Genomic DNA, 14,561 nt, shown 5'->3' with positions numbered 1-14,561 from the left:
TTACCTATGGTGCCATCTTGTGGTAGCAACATTATCTTGCTGATAGAATATGCTCTGGAAAGGTAGAGTGTGATTCAGAAAGTTATAAAGCAGTGATGCCCAACTTCCTGCCATGTCCTCACACTGTCCTCCCTCTGTGTGTGTGGTCTTAATCTCTTCTCATAAGAAGGCCAGTCATACTGGATGAGGGTCCGCCTTAACATAATTTAACTTAATTTCCTCTTAATAACCCCATCTCCAAATACAGTCACATTTTGAGGTACTAGGGGTTTAGGAACATAAAACAGTGGGGAGACAATTCATCTCATGGCAATGTAGATATTTCTGTTTCTATGACAGGAGGTGGTAGGGTATAAGAAAAGAGCCAGGTTTGCAATCAGGCCATGGAGATCAAGTTTAGATCTACACATTCAGGGGCTGTTTATATCATTTGTTGTCTGTATTCTCTTGACTATAAAATGTAGGTGATGATGGGACACCTGGGTGGCTCAGCGGTTGAGCATCTGCCTTTGGCTCAGGGCGTGATCCTGGAGTCCCAGGATCGAGTCCCACATTGGGCTCCTTGCATGGAGCCTGCTTCTCCCTCTGCCTATATCTCTGCTTCTCTCTGTGTCTCTCAGGAATAAATAAATAAAATATTTAAAAATTTTTTTTAAAATATGGGTGATGAGTAATAACAATATTACTTTTTGGAGTTTTGAAAATGAGATGAGATAGTAAAATGCTTTTTAGATCAGGACCTGACACTTACTAATGACTCAAAAATTATTGTTGGTATAAGAAAATGGGTCCTGATGCTGAGCAGTCAAAAGCAATGGCAAACATCCCCTAGAGTATTTTATAAATGGTTTCAAAAACTGACTTTAAAATATTCAGTGTGTAAAATAGAAAGAGGGAAGAGGGGAGGGAAGAAATATAAGGAAGGAAAGAAAGGAAGAAGGGAAGAGGTTGTTGGCTGGAGATTGGAGAGTGCTAGGAGGTACTTCTGGAAGGTTTGTGTGGGGTGACTACCACAGCAAACCTGGATGTTTGTCACTATGAGACAAGAAATATTAAAGCTTTCTGAGCGAGGGACTGATGTTATTTAAGAAGTTAACATTTCAATCTGCTCTCTGCTATATACTTCTGAAAAAATTTGTAAGGAAATTTTTGAGTAGTGGTTAAAAGACCCCTGGCGGAAAATTAACAAGGCAGGAAACCACAAATGTTGGAGAGGATGTGGAGAAAAGGGAACCCTTTTACACTGTTGGTGGGAATGTGAACTGGTGCAGCCACTCTGGAAAACTGTGTGGAGGTTCCTCAGAGAGTTAAAAATAGACCTGCCCTACGACCCAGCAATTGCACTGCTGGGGATTTACCCCAAAGATACAGATGCAATGAAACGCCGGGACACCTGCACCTCGATGTTCTTAGCAGCAATGTCCACAATAGCCACACTGTGGAAGGAGCCTCGGTGTCCATCGAAAGATGAATGGATAAAGAGGATGTGGTTTATGTATACAATGGAATATTACTCAGCCATTAAAAATGACAAATACCCACCATTTGCTTTGACATGGATGGACCTGGAGGATATCATGTGAGTGAACTAAGTCAATAGGAAAAGGACAAACATTATATGGTCTCATTCATTTGGGGAATATAAAAATTAGTGAAAGGAAATAAAGGGAAAAGAGAGAAAATGAGTGAAAATATCAGTGAGGGTGACAAAACATGAGAGACACCTAACTCTGGGAAATGAACAAGGGGTAGTGGAAGGGGAGGTGGGGGGGGTTAGGGTGATTGGGTGATGGGCACTGAGGGGGGCACTTGGCGGGATGAGCACTGGGTGTTATGATATATGTTGGCAAATTGAACTCCAATAAACAATATTTTAAAAATTCTAGTTCCCTACTTTTTGTATTTATTTGGCTGTATACACAAAAAATATATTGAGAAGCAGGAAAAAGAAACGAGGTGCCTAGGTGGCTCAGTTGGCTAATTATCTGCCTTCAGCTCAGGTGGTGGTCTCAGAGGCCTGGGGTCAAGCCCGAATCACATCAGGGAGGCTCCTCACTCAGCTTGTCCCTGCTTGTCAGTCTGCTTGTCAGTCTGCTTGTCCCTCTCCCTTTGCCCCTCCCCCTGTTCATGCTCTCTCTCTCAAATAAATGAATAAAATCTTAATAAAAAGTAAAAAGGAAACAGAGACATTGCTGACCTCTGGGTAGAACTGTGAGGTGAGCTAGCTAGGGTAAAAGAGAAACTTTCTGTTGTAAATGTTAATTGGTTACCAGAGCAACAAATGAAAAAGCAGGATCATTGAGGACTTAGACCTTTTGAAAAGTTTCAGGTCACTCCACAAGGCCAATAACCCCAATCCAGCAAGGTTATGGTTTCAGGCAGGGGAAATAAAAAAATGTATAGCAATGAAGAGAAACTGTGTCAATTGCAGCCCCATGACCAAACCTGGACTTCAAGAATGAGTAGCTTTCTCTGTTTTCTGCTTATGCTTTATATGTGTGTGTGCTTTTTAAAATGCTGTCATTTTCTTCTTAATCCATCCTTCTCACTATTATTTTGTATATAAATTGTTAAAGATTAATTTTGTGATTTAGTCTGTATATAAAGCACATTCAATGGAATCTCCACTGAATTTTTAGAAATGATTAATATAGCAAGAGATGTATAGTGACTATTGGGACTATAGACCTCATTTTGGGGAAAGGGTAAGAAATTCTCTTGTTTAAAGGACAGCTGTAGCTTACTCAATGGTAACAGAGTCATTTCATTGTTTGAAAGTTCAAATGTGCATGCAGAAGTACATATCAGTAACCAGAGATCAGTAGCCCGAGGGATAAAGTGTGCCAATTATCAATTTATTGCGTTTCTTTCTTATTGCCAAATCCTTTCTTTAGTGCCCCATTTGTGATACTGGGCCCATTCCCTGGGAACATCTTGCCTCCACCAGCTGACATGATATCTAGCTATATCAATAAAAAGAACCTGGAAGAGGACTGCAAGAGGGAGAAGCTTCTCTTCCGGGTTTTGGTATGTCTTCGCATTTCTCCTTCCTGCAGTTCTCAACCAGCCTGTGGAGCATGCAGTGGCATTCACCTGCAGCAAGTTTCAGCAACAGCCTCACAGCAGCTTCTTGGCAAGATTCACCAGTGCCCCAAGTGAGTTCAGCAGCACTCCTTTGCTAGCTTCTGATAAACTTTATTGGAACCCTGGTAGGTGTTTTTCTCCTTGTCAGCCTTTATCTTTGGTGCCTCAGCAAACTTCCACCATTCCGCAGGCTATAGCTACACACTCTCCAGTGAGATCTGAATCATTGGAGAGTATGTTATTATAATGTATCACTTACTTGGGAACTCTGGCTTAGTCCTAAGATAAGAGCTTCTCTCTATGTATGCTATGTTCTTTAGAGTTCCTTTAATTCATTAGTAATTAACTGACAGGAAAGGCATTATGCAGAGGGGTCAGTAATCACATGCCATGAAACAGGATAGTACTTTTAAAACCCTGTGCTTAGGTATATGGTGAGGAACACATGTGGGGTTGGTGTGGGGTGGTAGCAAAGGAGTTGGAAAAGTGAGGCCGAACCACTGGAGCATTGCCCTGGTCTAAGAAAAAAAGGTTTTTATGCTGTGCTATATAGTTTATTTCAAAAACTATTTTTTTCCAGGTACTACTTGACAGAATAATCACACCTCTATCTTTAAAACTCATCAGACAAAGTAGGTAATGAGAATTTCCTTGGACAAGTTTTTGAGATTCATCTATAGCTGACAACCAATGATATTATATCTAAGAGGTAAACTCAATGTCAGTCTCCAAAGAAAGAATGCCCCACCATGGCCATATAGAAAACTTATGAAGAGGAGCCCCTGGGTGGCTCAGTTGGTTGGTGAGCATCAGACTCTTGGTTTTGACTCAGGTCATAATCTCATGGGTCATGAAATCGAGCCCCAAGTTGGGCTCTGTACTCAGCACAGAGTCTGCTTGGTATTCTCTCTCTCTCTCCTTTTGCCCTCTCTGCACACAGCACCGCCACCCCACTCACGTGAACTCTCTTTCTCTCTCCTATATTTTAAGAACTTATGAAGAGAGTGGCTCAGTGATTGAGCATCTGCCTTTGGCTCAGGTCATGATCCCAGGGTCCTGGAATCAAGTTCCATATTAGGCTCCCTGCAGGGAACCTGCTTTTCCCTCTGCTTATGTCTCTTACCTCTCTCTGTGTGTCTTTCATGAATAAATAAATAAAATCTTTTTTTAAAAAAAAAGAATACTTTCTGTAACTTCTAAAGGGTTTGTGTTCTGCTTCTCTGGTGAAGTGAAATAATATTTAGTATTTTAAAATAAAATAAGAGATAAGCTATTTTTTAAATAAATTTGGGATGGTCATAGATTGTTTGAGCAAGTCAGACAGCATAACAAAATATTGATTGGTCGCATTCTATAGAAATTTAAACTTCTGGAAAAAAATAAATAAACTTCTCCACAGGTATGCTAATGAAATGTTTAAACTTTACCAGATCAAGTGATTTTTCCATCCATCATCATTGATTCTGAGCTTCCCACCACCAGGAAGTGGCCATTTAGAATTTAAGCTCTACAAATTCTACAAGTTTAAAAAAATATATAGGCCATAAACAAAAAAACAACCATTTGGCTTAGGATCATAGGATCACCTCCAAATAGATTGCCCCCAGGTATCAGACATGTCAGGAGGGGAGTAAAGAAGGGAAAAGAAACCTCAGAGAAATAAAGGCCTCATCTGGGTCAAGTATAACCTGAAAAAATTATCAGGGTCAGTGACTCAATTTTTTTTTTTTCAGGACACATAGTCTGAAAAGTGATTGAGAATTCACTCAATTCAGACAAAGATTTAATAAGAATATGATTGTTTTGTCCTTTTCCCAGAAAAGATAGAAAGGAATATTATCAAGAGATTAAGTAGAGATATTATCTTGAGAGTGGAACAGGGATATTCCCAGATGAAAATAAAAGAGGGATGAAAGATCTAAATGTGAGACAAGATTCCATCAAAATCCTAGAGGAGAACACAGGCAACACCCTTTTTGAACTCGGCCACAGTAACTTCTTGCAAGATACATCCACGAAGGCAAAAGAAACAAAAGCAAAAATGAACTATTGGGACTTCATCAAGATAAGAAGCTTTTGCACAGCAAAGGATACAGTCAACAAAACTAAAAACCTACAGAATGGGAAAAGATATTTGCAAATGACGTATCAGATAAAGGGCTAGTTTCCAAGATCTATAAAGAACTTATTAAACTCAACAGCAGAGAAACAAATCATCCAAACGGGAAATGGGCAAAAGACATGAAGAGAAATCTCACAGAGGAAGACATAGACACGGCCAACATGCACATGAGAAAATGCTCCGCATCACTTGCCATCAGGGAAATACAAATCAAAACCACAATGAGATACCACCTCACACCAGTGAGAATGGGGAAAATTAACAAGGCAGGAAACCACAAATGTTGGAGAGGATGTGGAGAAAAGGGAACCCTCTTGTACTGTTGGTGGGAATGTGAACTGGTGCAGCCACTCTGCGTGGCTGGTTCCTCAAAGAGTTAAAAATATACCTGCCCTACGACCCAGCAATTGCACTGCTGGGGATTTACCCCAAAGATACAGATGCAGTGAAACGCCGGGACACCTGCACCCCGATGTTTCTAGCAGCAATGTCCACAATAGCCAAACTGTGGAAGGAACCTCGGTGTCCGTCAAAAGATGAATGGATAAAGAAGATGTGGTCTATGTATACAATGGAATATTCCTCAGCCATTAGAAACGACAAATATCCACCATTTGCTTCGACGTGGATGGAACTGGAGGGTATTATGCTGAGTGAAGTAAGTCAATCAGAGAAGGACAAACATTATATGTTCTCATTAATTTGGGGAATATAAATAATAGTGAAAGGGAATAGAAGGGAAGGGAGAAGAAATGGGTAGGAAATATCAGAAAGGGAGACAGAACATAAAGACTCCTAACTCTGGGAAACGAACTAAGGGTGATGGAAGGGGAGGAGGGCGGGGGGTGGGGGTGAATGGGTGACGAGCACTGAGGGGGGCACTTGTCGGGATGAGCACTGGGTGTTATTTTGTATGTTGGCAAATTGAACACCAATAAAAAATACATTTATTATTTAAAAAAAAGAAAAGAAAAAAAGAAAAGAAAAGAGGGGGAGGTAGAGGTGCCTGACTGATTTGGTCGGTAGAGCATGATTTCTTGATCTCTGGGTTGTAACTTTGAGCCCCATGTTGGGTGTAGAAATTAATTGAAAAATAATATCTTTAAAAAAATGAGGAGATGGACAGAGATGTAAAAAGAAGTTGGGGGAAAAGATGTAGAAATTCTTACTCTATTACTAACTTCAAAGTTAATTTCTGCTCTGTGAGGCTTACTTTCTCTGTATATAAACTTTTTATAATATTTTTGGAGAAATTTTTTAATCACATAAATCAAAATAACAATTTAGAGTCATAATCATATATATAAAATATCTTAAACATGTGAGCTCTCTGATACAATTTTTTTTCAGAAGAAATAAACATATTCTCTGGTCTTGGATATCCCTACTAGAATTAATGTAATCTTTGATACTGAGAGCTTTGGTTGTGCAGATTGATTTTCCTATGAACTTTGTTAGACTGGAAATCTTTGTCAAGTATACAATTTTATATCATGAATTAATGTGACTTCTTACCAAATGCCTAAGAGTTTTTCAGCAGATACTATATTTGATATTTTTATGGGTCAGTAGCCTCAAATTTTTAATTTGGAAATCACTGTGATAACTATTTCAGAAAATGACAGGGATGCCTGCATGGCTCAGCAATTCAGGGTCTGCCTTTGGCTCAGGGCATGATCCTGAGATCCAGGATCAAGTCCCACATCAAGTTCCTTGCAGGGAGCCTGCTTCTCCCTCTGCCTGTGTCTCTGCCTCCCCCCCCCCCATGAATAAATAAATAAAATCTTTAAAAAAAACAACAATTACAACTTGGTAGCTTTTAGACTCTCAATAGTGCTTTCAGGACCACATAAATAGGTTCACTGGTTTTGTGTTACACAAGATTGGAAGTCTAGATATCATGATGTCTAATTTACTTTAAAATATGTCTGTGTCACACAGTTGGTATTATGTATGTGCTAGAAGTTATTCTTCAAGTCTAGGTCAAGAAGCTATATTGTACTGATTAAGAATCTATGCCATAGATGTTGCCCTCATTGAGAACATATGTGGTACAGCTTGTCAGCTAGCTTTATAACCAAGTACTTGTTTTCCACATGCAGATCAACACCTGAGGCAGTGCTAAGTACCTTCATGAATGCTAGAAATGATTTTTTTAAATAAAAATTCTCTTGCATTTTTTACTTCAGAACTCTAACACTTAATGATATACTCAGAGTGGGAGTGGGGTGGGGAATTGGCGGGGAATTGCTATTTAAGCAACTATTCAGGTGGCAAGGACTCCCCAGAGCCCAGCCTTTCCTGCCCTGTTTGCCTTCACAGAAAAAGATCTTGGAAAACTCTCTTGAGTCACAAAAAGTCCCACTGTCTCAGGAGGTTTGTGTGCAGCTCTCCCCTCAGTCTCAGGCACTGTGTCACTAAGAGCACAGAAGTACTTGGCTGTGTCACTCCCATGGGCTGAGGGTTTCCTCAGGTGGAAGGAGGTTTCATTCCTCTTAAATTCAGCCTCAAAACCTTTGATGCCTTTAACCAGTGCTCCCTTTAATGTGTACTGGAGGAGAAGCTGGGGGCCTTGGTTGGGGTACTGCACGAACCAGTAGAGATACGGCTGAATAGAAGATGAGTAGCTGCACCTCAGCTCCAGAGGGGCTTCTTCCGAGACAGTAACATAGGCATCCGGTTGGGTTACTGACTGGGCTCCGGTTCCTCCTGAAACATCAATGTTGAGTCAGTGAGTCCAAGACAGACTCTCACCTATTAAGACAATGTATCTTTAGTCTGTATCTAATTAGAACATGATCACTTTTGCATAGGGAGTAAAGGAAAGGGAATGTCACTTGGGGCAAAAATCAGGTCAAGCACTGAGATGAGCAGCAGAAACATGGCTGAGCAGTGGAGATACTGTGGCTCCTGAGCAGGTGGGACAGTTAGCTGAGGTCACTGAGTTTTCAGATCTATAGGAAGAGTGGAGAGATTGGGCTGGACAAGTCCTTTGCTTTGATGAGTTTCAAAGACTGTTAGAAAGAGTCTTCTTTTCTGGCCTCTTCTTGTCAGTTTCCTCTCTGCACAGACATCAGCCAGCTGCAGGGAGGAGGGGCTGAGGGGATGGTGATGACCTGCAACCAGAACAAACGTCTCGTTTGTGCAACATTGCCCTCTGCCTCCAGAGGTAGGACCAAAGATCTGAGAGAGCTAGCTGTCTTCTGTTCTCATTTCAGAGATGTGATCATCTAAAAAAACTTCAACAGGAAGTGTTTCTTCCTCCACGAATTTGTGAAAATGTCACCCTCTGTAGTACATGGTATTAATCCCTAAAATAAGGGAGAAATGGGAGCTTTATAAAAAATAGATGAGTAATTTACTTCACTGAGAAATTAATCACAGAAGACAATATTCTAGACTTTGAAGTACCACTCTATTTTTAAAGCCATTCATCAGTTAGGAAGACTAAAATCAATTGCCTCAGCTGAGCTGAGTTTCATATGGCCTTGTGCTGGTGGATGATATTTAAAATCAGCCTGGAACATGTGACATTATCTAATCAGAGCAAACTAGTAAAGGCAATAATTTTCTTTCACAGCAGAAAGTGTGAAAAAGACTCCTTGGTTTTCAGGTGAACTAGTTTGATGTGTGTTTAGGCATGAGAGAATAACCTGGGCACCCCATGTTTAAGTGGAGAAGGTGAGTCCTGTTCCAATTGTTGGAGGTCACAATAGACTGATATAATGATAGTGATCTCACACTAAAAAGAACATCAATGGAGAAGCATTTTCAGAAAAGTGGGGAGAATTATAAAGGTAACGAAAATATGACATATAAATAAATGGTTCTAGAAGGAACTAGGAGAGAGAAAAAAGGGAATCTATATGAACTCAATAAAGCTGAAGGAGTGCAGCCAGCAGATTGGAAATGAGAGGAACTTCCAGGGGCAAAAGGGGTGGGTGGGTGTTGGGTGTAGAAGCCATGGAAGTAGTTTATCAGGGGCACTCAACATAGTGAAGCAACACAGTCCCATACAGCAGGGGCCTATCAACTGGGGAAGTCTGCTCTATGCTCTAATAGTAAGATGAAACTCTGAAGGAGAAGACTTCTCTATTCCACTTATTTTAGAGACCACTGAAACTTAAAACTGAAATATCAAGGAGAGAAATCTCAGCTGAAATGAGAATCTGGTCAACAGGAGTCCTTTTCAGAGGTGCAGAACAACTCACTCTTTCTGAATCCTCTGTTGACTTGCACCAGTCTGAAATCAATTCTCTCTCAGGCTTCCTCTTCTTCTTCTTCTTTTTTAAGATTTTATTTATCCATTCATGAGAGACAGAGAGAGAGAGACATAGGCAGAGGGAAAAGTAGAGCTCCCTGCAGGGAGCCCAATGCAGGACTTGATCCCAGGACCCCGGAATCACAACCTGAACCAAAGGCAGATGCTCAACCATTGAGCCATCCAGGTACCCCTCTCAAGCTTCTGATCTTCTTCCCATTCTTCTCCTCCTCCTCCTCCTCCTCCTCCTCCTTCTTCTTCTTCTTTCTTCTTCTTTCTTCTTCTTTCTTCTTCTTTCTCCTTCTTTCTTCTTCTCCTTCTTCTTCTTCTTCTTCTTCTTCTTCTTCTTCTTCTTCTTCTTCTTCTTCTTCTTCTTCTTCTTCTTTTCTCCTTCTTCTCCTTCTCCTTCTCCTCCTCCTCCTCCTCCTTCTTCTTCTTGATTTACTTCTTGACCCTGCCAATAGATCTCTTTCACATATGGGACCAAATCACATGGCCAATTTGAAATGTTAAATGTTTCTGGAGTATGCTTCTGATTCAAAATATCACACTAAGTATATGTACTCTTCTCTTTTCTCCCCAGAATTGCCACTGAAATAAAATTTATTTTTTAATTGTATTTATTTATTCATGAGAGACACAGAGAGACAGAGATACAGGCAGAGGGAGAAGCAGGCTCCATGCAGGGAGCCGGACATGGGACTCGATCCCCCGGAGTGGGATCACACCCTGAGCCAAAGGCAGATGCTCAACCACTGAGCCACCCAGGCGTCCCGCCACTGAAATAAAATTTAGAAGCACAAACAGGATGAACTTAAATCCATCATGAGAAAATTAAAAAAAGATAAAAGATATTAATAATCCCATAAGAGGGAAAATCAATGCGAGCACAGCGATGAGTGAGACAGAGGGCAAAAGCACAGCCCAGAATGAAACAGAAGATGTCAGTAGAAATGTGAGTGAAGGAAATTTTACTTCTTGGGACCTTGAAGAAGTTCTGGGCTCAGAAAGAGAGTATAATGGAGGTGTGGATGGACAGAACACAGGGGACAAATTGAAGGTCAATGTGTGGATTAGCTATGCTCCCTCCTATGCTCCATTCAACTCCTACTGCACTTACATGTGAGAAGCATAGAAAAAAAATATACATATATAAATCTCATTTAATCCTGAAAACAATCCTGAAATATACATGATGAAAACATATTTAATATGGGCCTGGGGAACCTAGGTGTCAGTTAGGTAAGTGTCCAACTCTTGATTTCAGTTATGGTCATGATCTCAGGGTTATGAGATCAAACCCCAGGTCAAGCTTCCAACTCCGCATGGAATCTGCTTATGATTCTTTCTCTCCCTCTTCTTCTGCCCCTCCCCCTGATCGCACACACACACACACAGACACACACACTCCATAAATAAATAAATAAATAAATAAATAAATAAATAAATAAAATCTTTTTTAAAAAGAGAAATATATATAATATGGGCTGAAGATCAAATGGCTCATTAGTAACATAAAAGCTATTCAAACTGGCATCACAACCAAATTCTTTCCAGTGCACCATGATGCCAGAAGATACACAACAGACATGGAACTAGAATTCAAAGATCTTGATTCCAGCACAACTTCCTGTTCTTTCTCACTGCCTTTCAAATCTTTCTTTCACGATTTGGAAATATTTGTAGAGAGTCTTCAGTCCACAAATTGAGAATTTGAAGCAAATTCTGACTGGGTTGGATCCTTTTAGTCAGTGACTATGGAAACGAAACTGAACAGAAATCTTAATTCCCAATTTCCAGGTTTTCCCACCCTTTGGACTATATAAGCAATGGCCTGTCTAGTAGCCCACATCTTCAAATTTACAATAAATGTGGCTTTTACATTTTTTCCCTTGTAATTGTAACATCTATCACAAAGCTTTATTTCTATCAGGCCACAAACATTCTTCCTGGACTTGGACATAAGTTGTAGGGCAATTCCAGAGTGCCAAGGAATCAGGGGAGAGGAGTTTTCATATAATCTTTGGTGTTATCAACTTTCTTCACCAACTTTTCTATGACACCTTCGTTATCGTATGATCTTGATAATTGATCCTTGCAGGTCCTTTAATCACCAAAACAAACCTCCTCAGTGTCTGGAATTCTTTTAAGTACTTACTTATAGATCCTTCTCAGGAAATCTGAAGTCATTCTGTGCTCCCATGTGCTGCCTGTGGGAGAAGGCATTCTATGGCGATGGCTAATGCTCTTAATTCACATTTGCATCTAGAGAGCAAACAGAATTTCTCTACCCTGCAACCTAGGTTCTATATCAGGCATTGCTAGGGCCCCAGCAGGTTTGGGTACAGACAGCAGGAGCCAGGGGAGCACTGTGCGGCTCACTGCACAGAGGTAGGTGGCTGAGTCACTGGGCTGGGAATCTCTGATGAGCAAGGAGACATACTGTTTTGCTCTATCGACCTGCACTGCAAATCTTCCTTCTTCTTTTTCACCTTTGGAGTATATGTTCATCAGCAACTCAGGGCCCTTCCCAGAATACTGTCTGTACCACATGAAGTACTGGGAAGCACTGTCACTATAATTGCAGTTGAGAGAGGCAGTGGTTCCCTCCAGAGTGCTCAGAGATCCAGGACTCTGCTCCACTCCCTTCTGTTGACTCGTCATCTCTATGCAGAAAGACAGTGGTCAGTCAAAGGATATTCATTGAGTAGTAGATGCTTACTCTCCAGAATTTAAAAGCATTTTCACAGACCTCCTACCCCAACTTTCCCTTAATTAGCAGGGATAAAAACACTCATGTTATTACCCACAGGCCCAGAATAGATGATAACTCTGAATGCAGTGCTTCATATTCCCATATAGATGCCCAAAACTCACGGGTTAACTGAAGCCACAGGATCACTAGTAAGACTCTTGAGGACTTCATCATTCTCTTCCTCTAGTTCACTGAGGATTCAGATTTTAAGCCCTAAAACAAACAAGTCTATCTCAGACATTTCAAATTCTTCTGCTTTAGGAATTATAAAGCATCTATTCTACCAATTAGGAAAAAGGAGAGTTTTTCACCACCCCTCCTATACTACCAAGCTCCTCCTCCCCTCCCCTCCCCTCCCCTCTCCTCTCCCCTCCCTTCCTCTCCTCTCCTCTCCTCTCCTCTCCTCTCCTCTCCTCTCCTCTCCTCTCCTCTCCTCTCCTCTCCTCCCCTCCCCTCCCCTCCCCTCCCCTCCCCTCCTCTCCTTTCTCTATTTCTCTCTGGGTCTCTCTCTCTCTCTCTCTCTCTCTCACACACACACACACACACACACACACACACACACACACACACACAAGCTTTCCTTTGTCCCTGAGAAAACACTGCCATCTTGTGGACTCATGATAGTGATCAAAGAAATGTTCAAATGTAGACCCCTATTATATGAATTAATAACAGTAAAAATCTGCCACTTCCATAAAATTAAAAATTTAAGAAGTATATGGTCCAAGTCAACGTGTGTGGGGAGAGGGAGATGTGTGTGTGTATTTGCTTTACATATACAGATAATAGCACTTGTCTGAGCAAAAGCAATTATAGAGAATAGCCACTTTCTTGTGCTGTAAAAGTAGTCACAGAGTATTGTATTTTACTGCCCAGTGAGGTTCTTGCAATTCAAGGAGCATTTCATATTGTGTAGTTCTTCTCCACATCAGGCCAGACACTTCCTATGTCATTCCCTCACCTCCAGTTTTTAAAGAAATTTATTTTAACTCAAAAGAATCCTTTCAAGACAGGCAGCCTAAAATCTGAACAAATAAACATGTTTCCAGCTCAAAACTTGGGCAATATTTTTTTAACAAAGCCAAGGACTAGAGAAACTTGGGATTCTTCATACTATTTTTCATCAATGACACATCTGTGTCAAGATAGTGCTTACTAAAGTTGTTTATTATTTATTATTATTATTATTATTTATTATTATTATTACAATACAGACCTGACTTCAATATCTAGACTATAAATAAAACCTAGTGTACCTGTTTGTTTGTCTATTTCCTCCTATTCCCTTTTCTTGCATAAAGCCTTAATATGTAGGGTTTATCTTCAAAAGTTAAGATTTGGTCTTGCCCTCTCTGCATCTCCATCCTAGCCTAGCCAGCAAAGCAGATTTATCAGAGGGCAATATATGCCAGAAGCTTCACTGGGCTACAGAGAAACAAGCACAGACAACAACTGTCTTTCCTGTTCCACAACCTGAAACAGAATAAGGGAGAAGATGCTAATATTGACATTCTTCTAAGAGTACATGCCATTTGGCAGAAACCACACAGCCATTTCTCAGTGAAGGTAAGAACCAAAGGAGATGCCACAGACGATGGCAACAACCATGGTCTTAGGATATCTATGAACACCAAATATAAAGCCTTAAAAATAGAACGTGGACTTCAAGCACAGTCTTTATAAGAAGCATCCTGCCCTTTTTAAAGATTTGTAACAAAAGTTAATATAAATGGCTAATAGCCTAATGTTGTGATGGAAGCAAAGCCATATCCACCCTGGGAAAATGATAGAATCCACATAGCATCAATGCTGTCCTGTCTGCAGAAGCTTCTGTGCCTTGACGGGATGAGCACTGGATGTTATTCTATATGTTGGCAAATTGAACAGCAATAAAAAATAAATTTATAAAAAAAGAAGCTTCTGTGCCTAATGATGTCTGATGGAACTCCTTCAGATGATAGAAGGACAATGTTAAAGCAATTGATCAAAAATAAAATCCACAGTCCTCTCTCTCATTTGATTTAAGTAGTCTTCATTTTCTACAGTAGTATGTTAGATATGTTTTGTAAACCTCAAAATAACACAGAGCAGGCTCCGATTCAAAGGGAATTCATCTCATGATACTGCAGATGCTAGTAATTTTGTGTCCATTAAAAATATATGAGCTCTACTATTAAAAACAATAATAAAGGAGACTTTTATATATGTGGAAACACAAACGTCTTTACCCATTGTGTGCTCATTAACATTACTGTATTGTTTACGCATTTGATTTTTAAATCATGTAGGAAAAAAGAAGAGATACAAATGAAAAATATTGGCTTTATGTTTGCTTATGT

The 14,561-nt window shown here is 40.3% G+C and overlaps 1 gene segment (V, D, J or C); it reads right to left on the bottom strand.

Moving 5' to 3' along the window:
* Positions 1-7,472: 7,472 nt before the first annotated feature.
* On the bottom strand, positions 7,473-12,517 carry LOC112657938 (T cell receptor alpha variable 8-4-like). The segment is given in 2 exon segments: positions 7,473-7,915; positions 12,345-12,517. Coding segments are annotated over 2 exon segments (495 nt in total).
* Positions 12,518-14,561: the final 2,044 nt, after the last annotated feature.

Source organism: Canis lupus, chromosome 8 (assembly GCF_003254725.2).
Source record: "Canis lupus dingo isolate Sandy chromosome 8, ASM325472v2, whole genome shotgun sequence".
Taxonomy (NCBI): Eukaryota; Metazoa; Chordata; class Mammalia; order Carnivora; family Canidae; genus Canis; species Canis lupus.
This window is presented reverse-complemented; position numbering and strand designations above follow the sequence as displayed.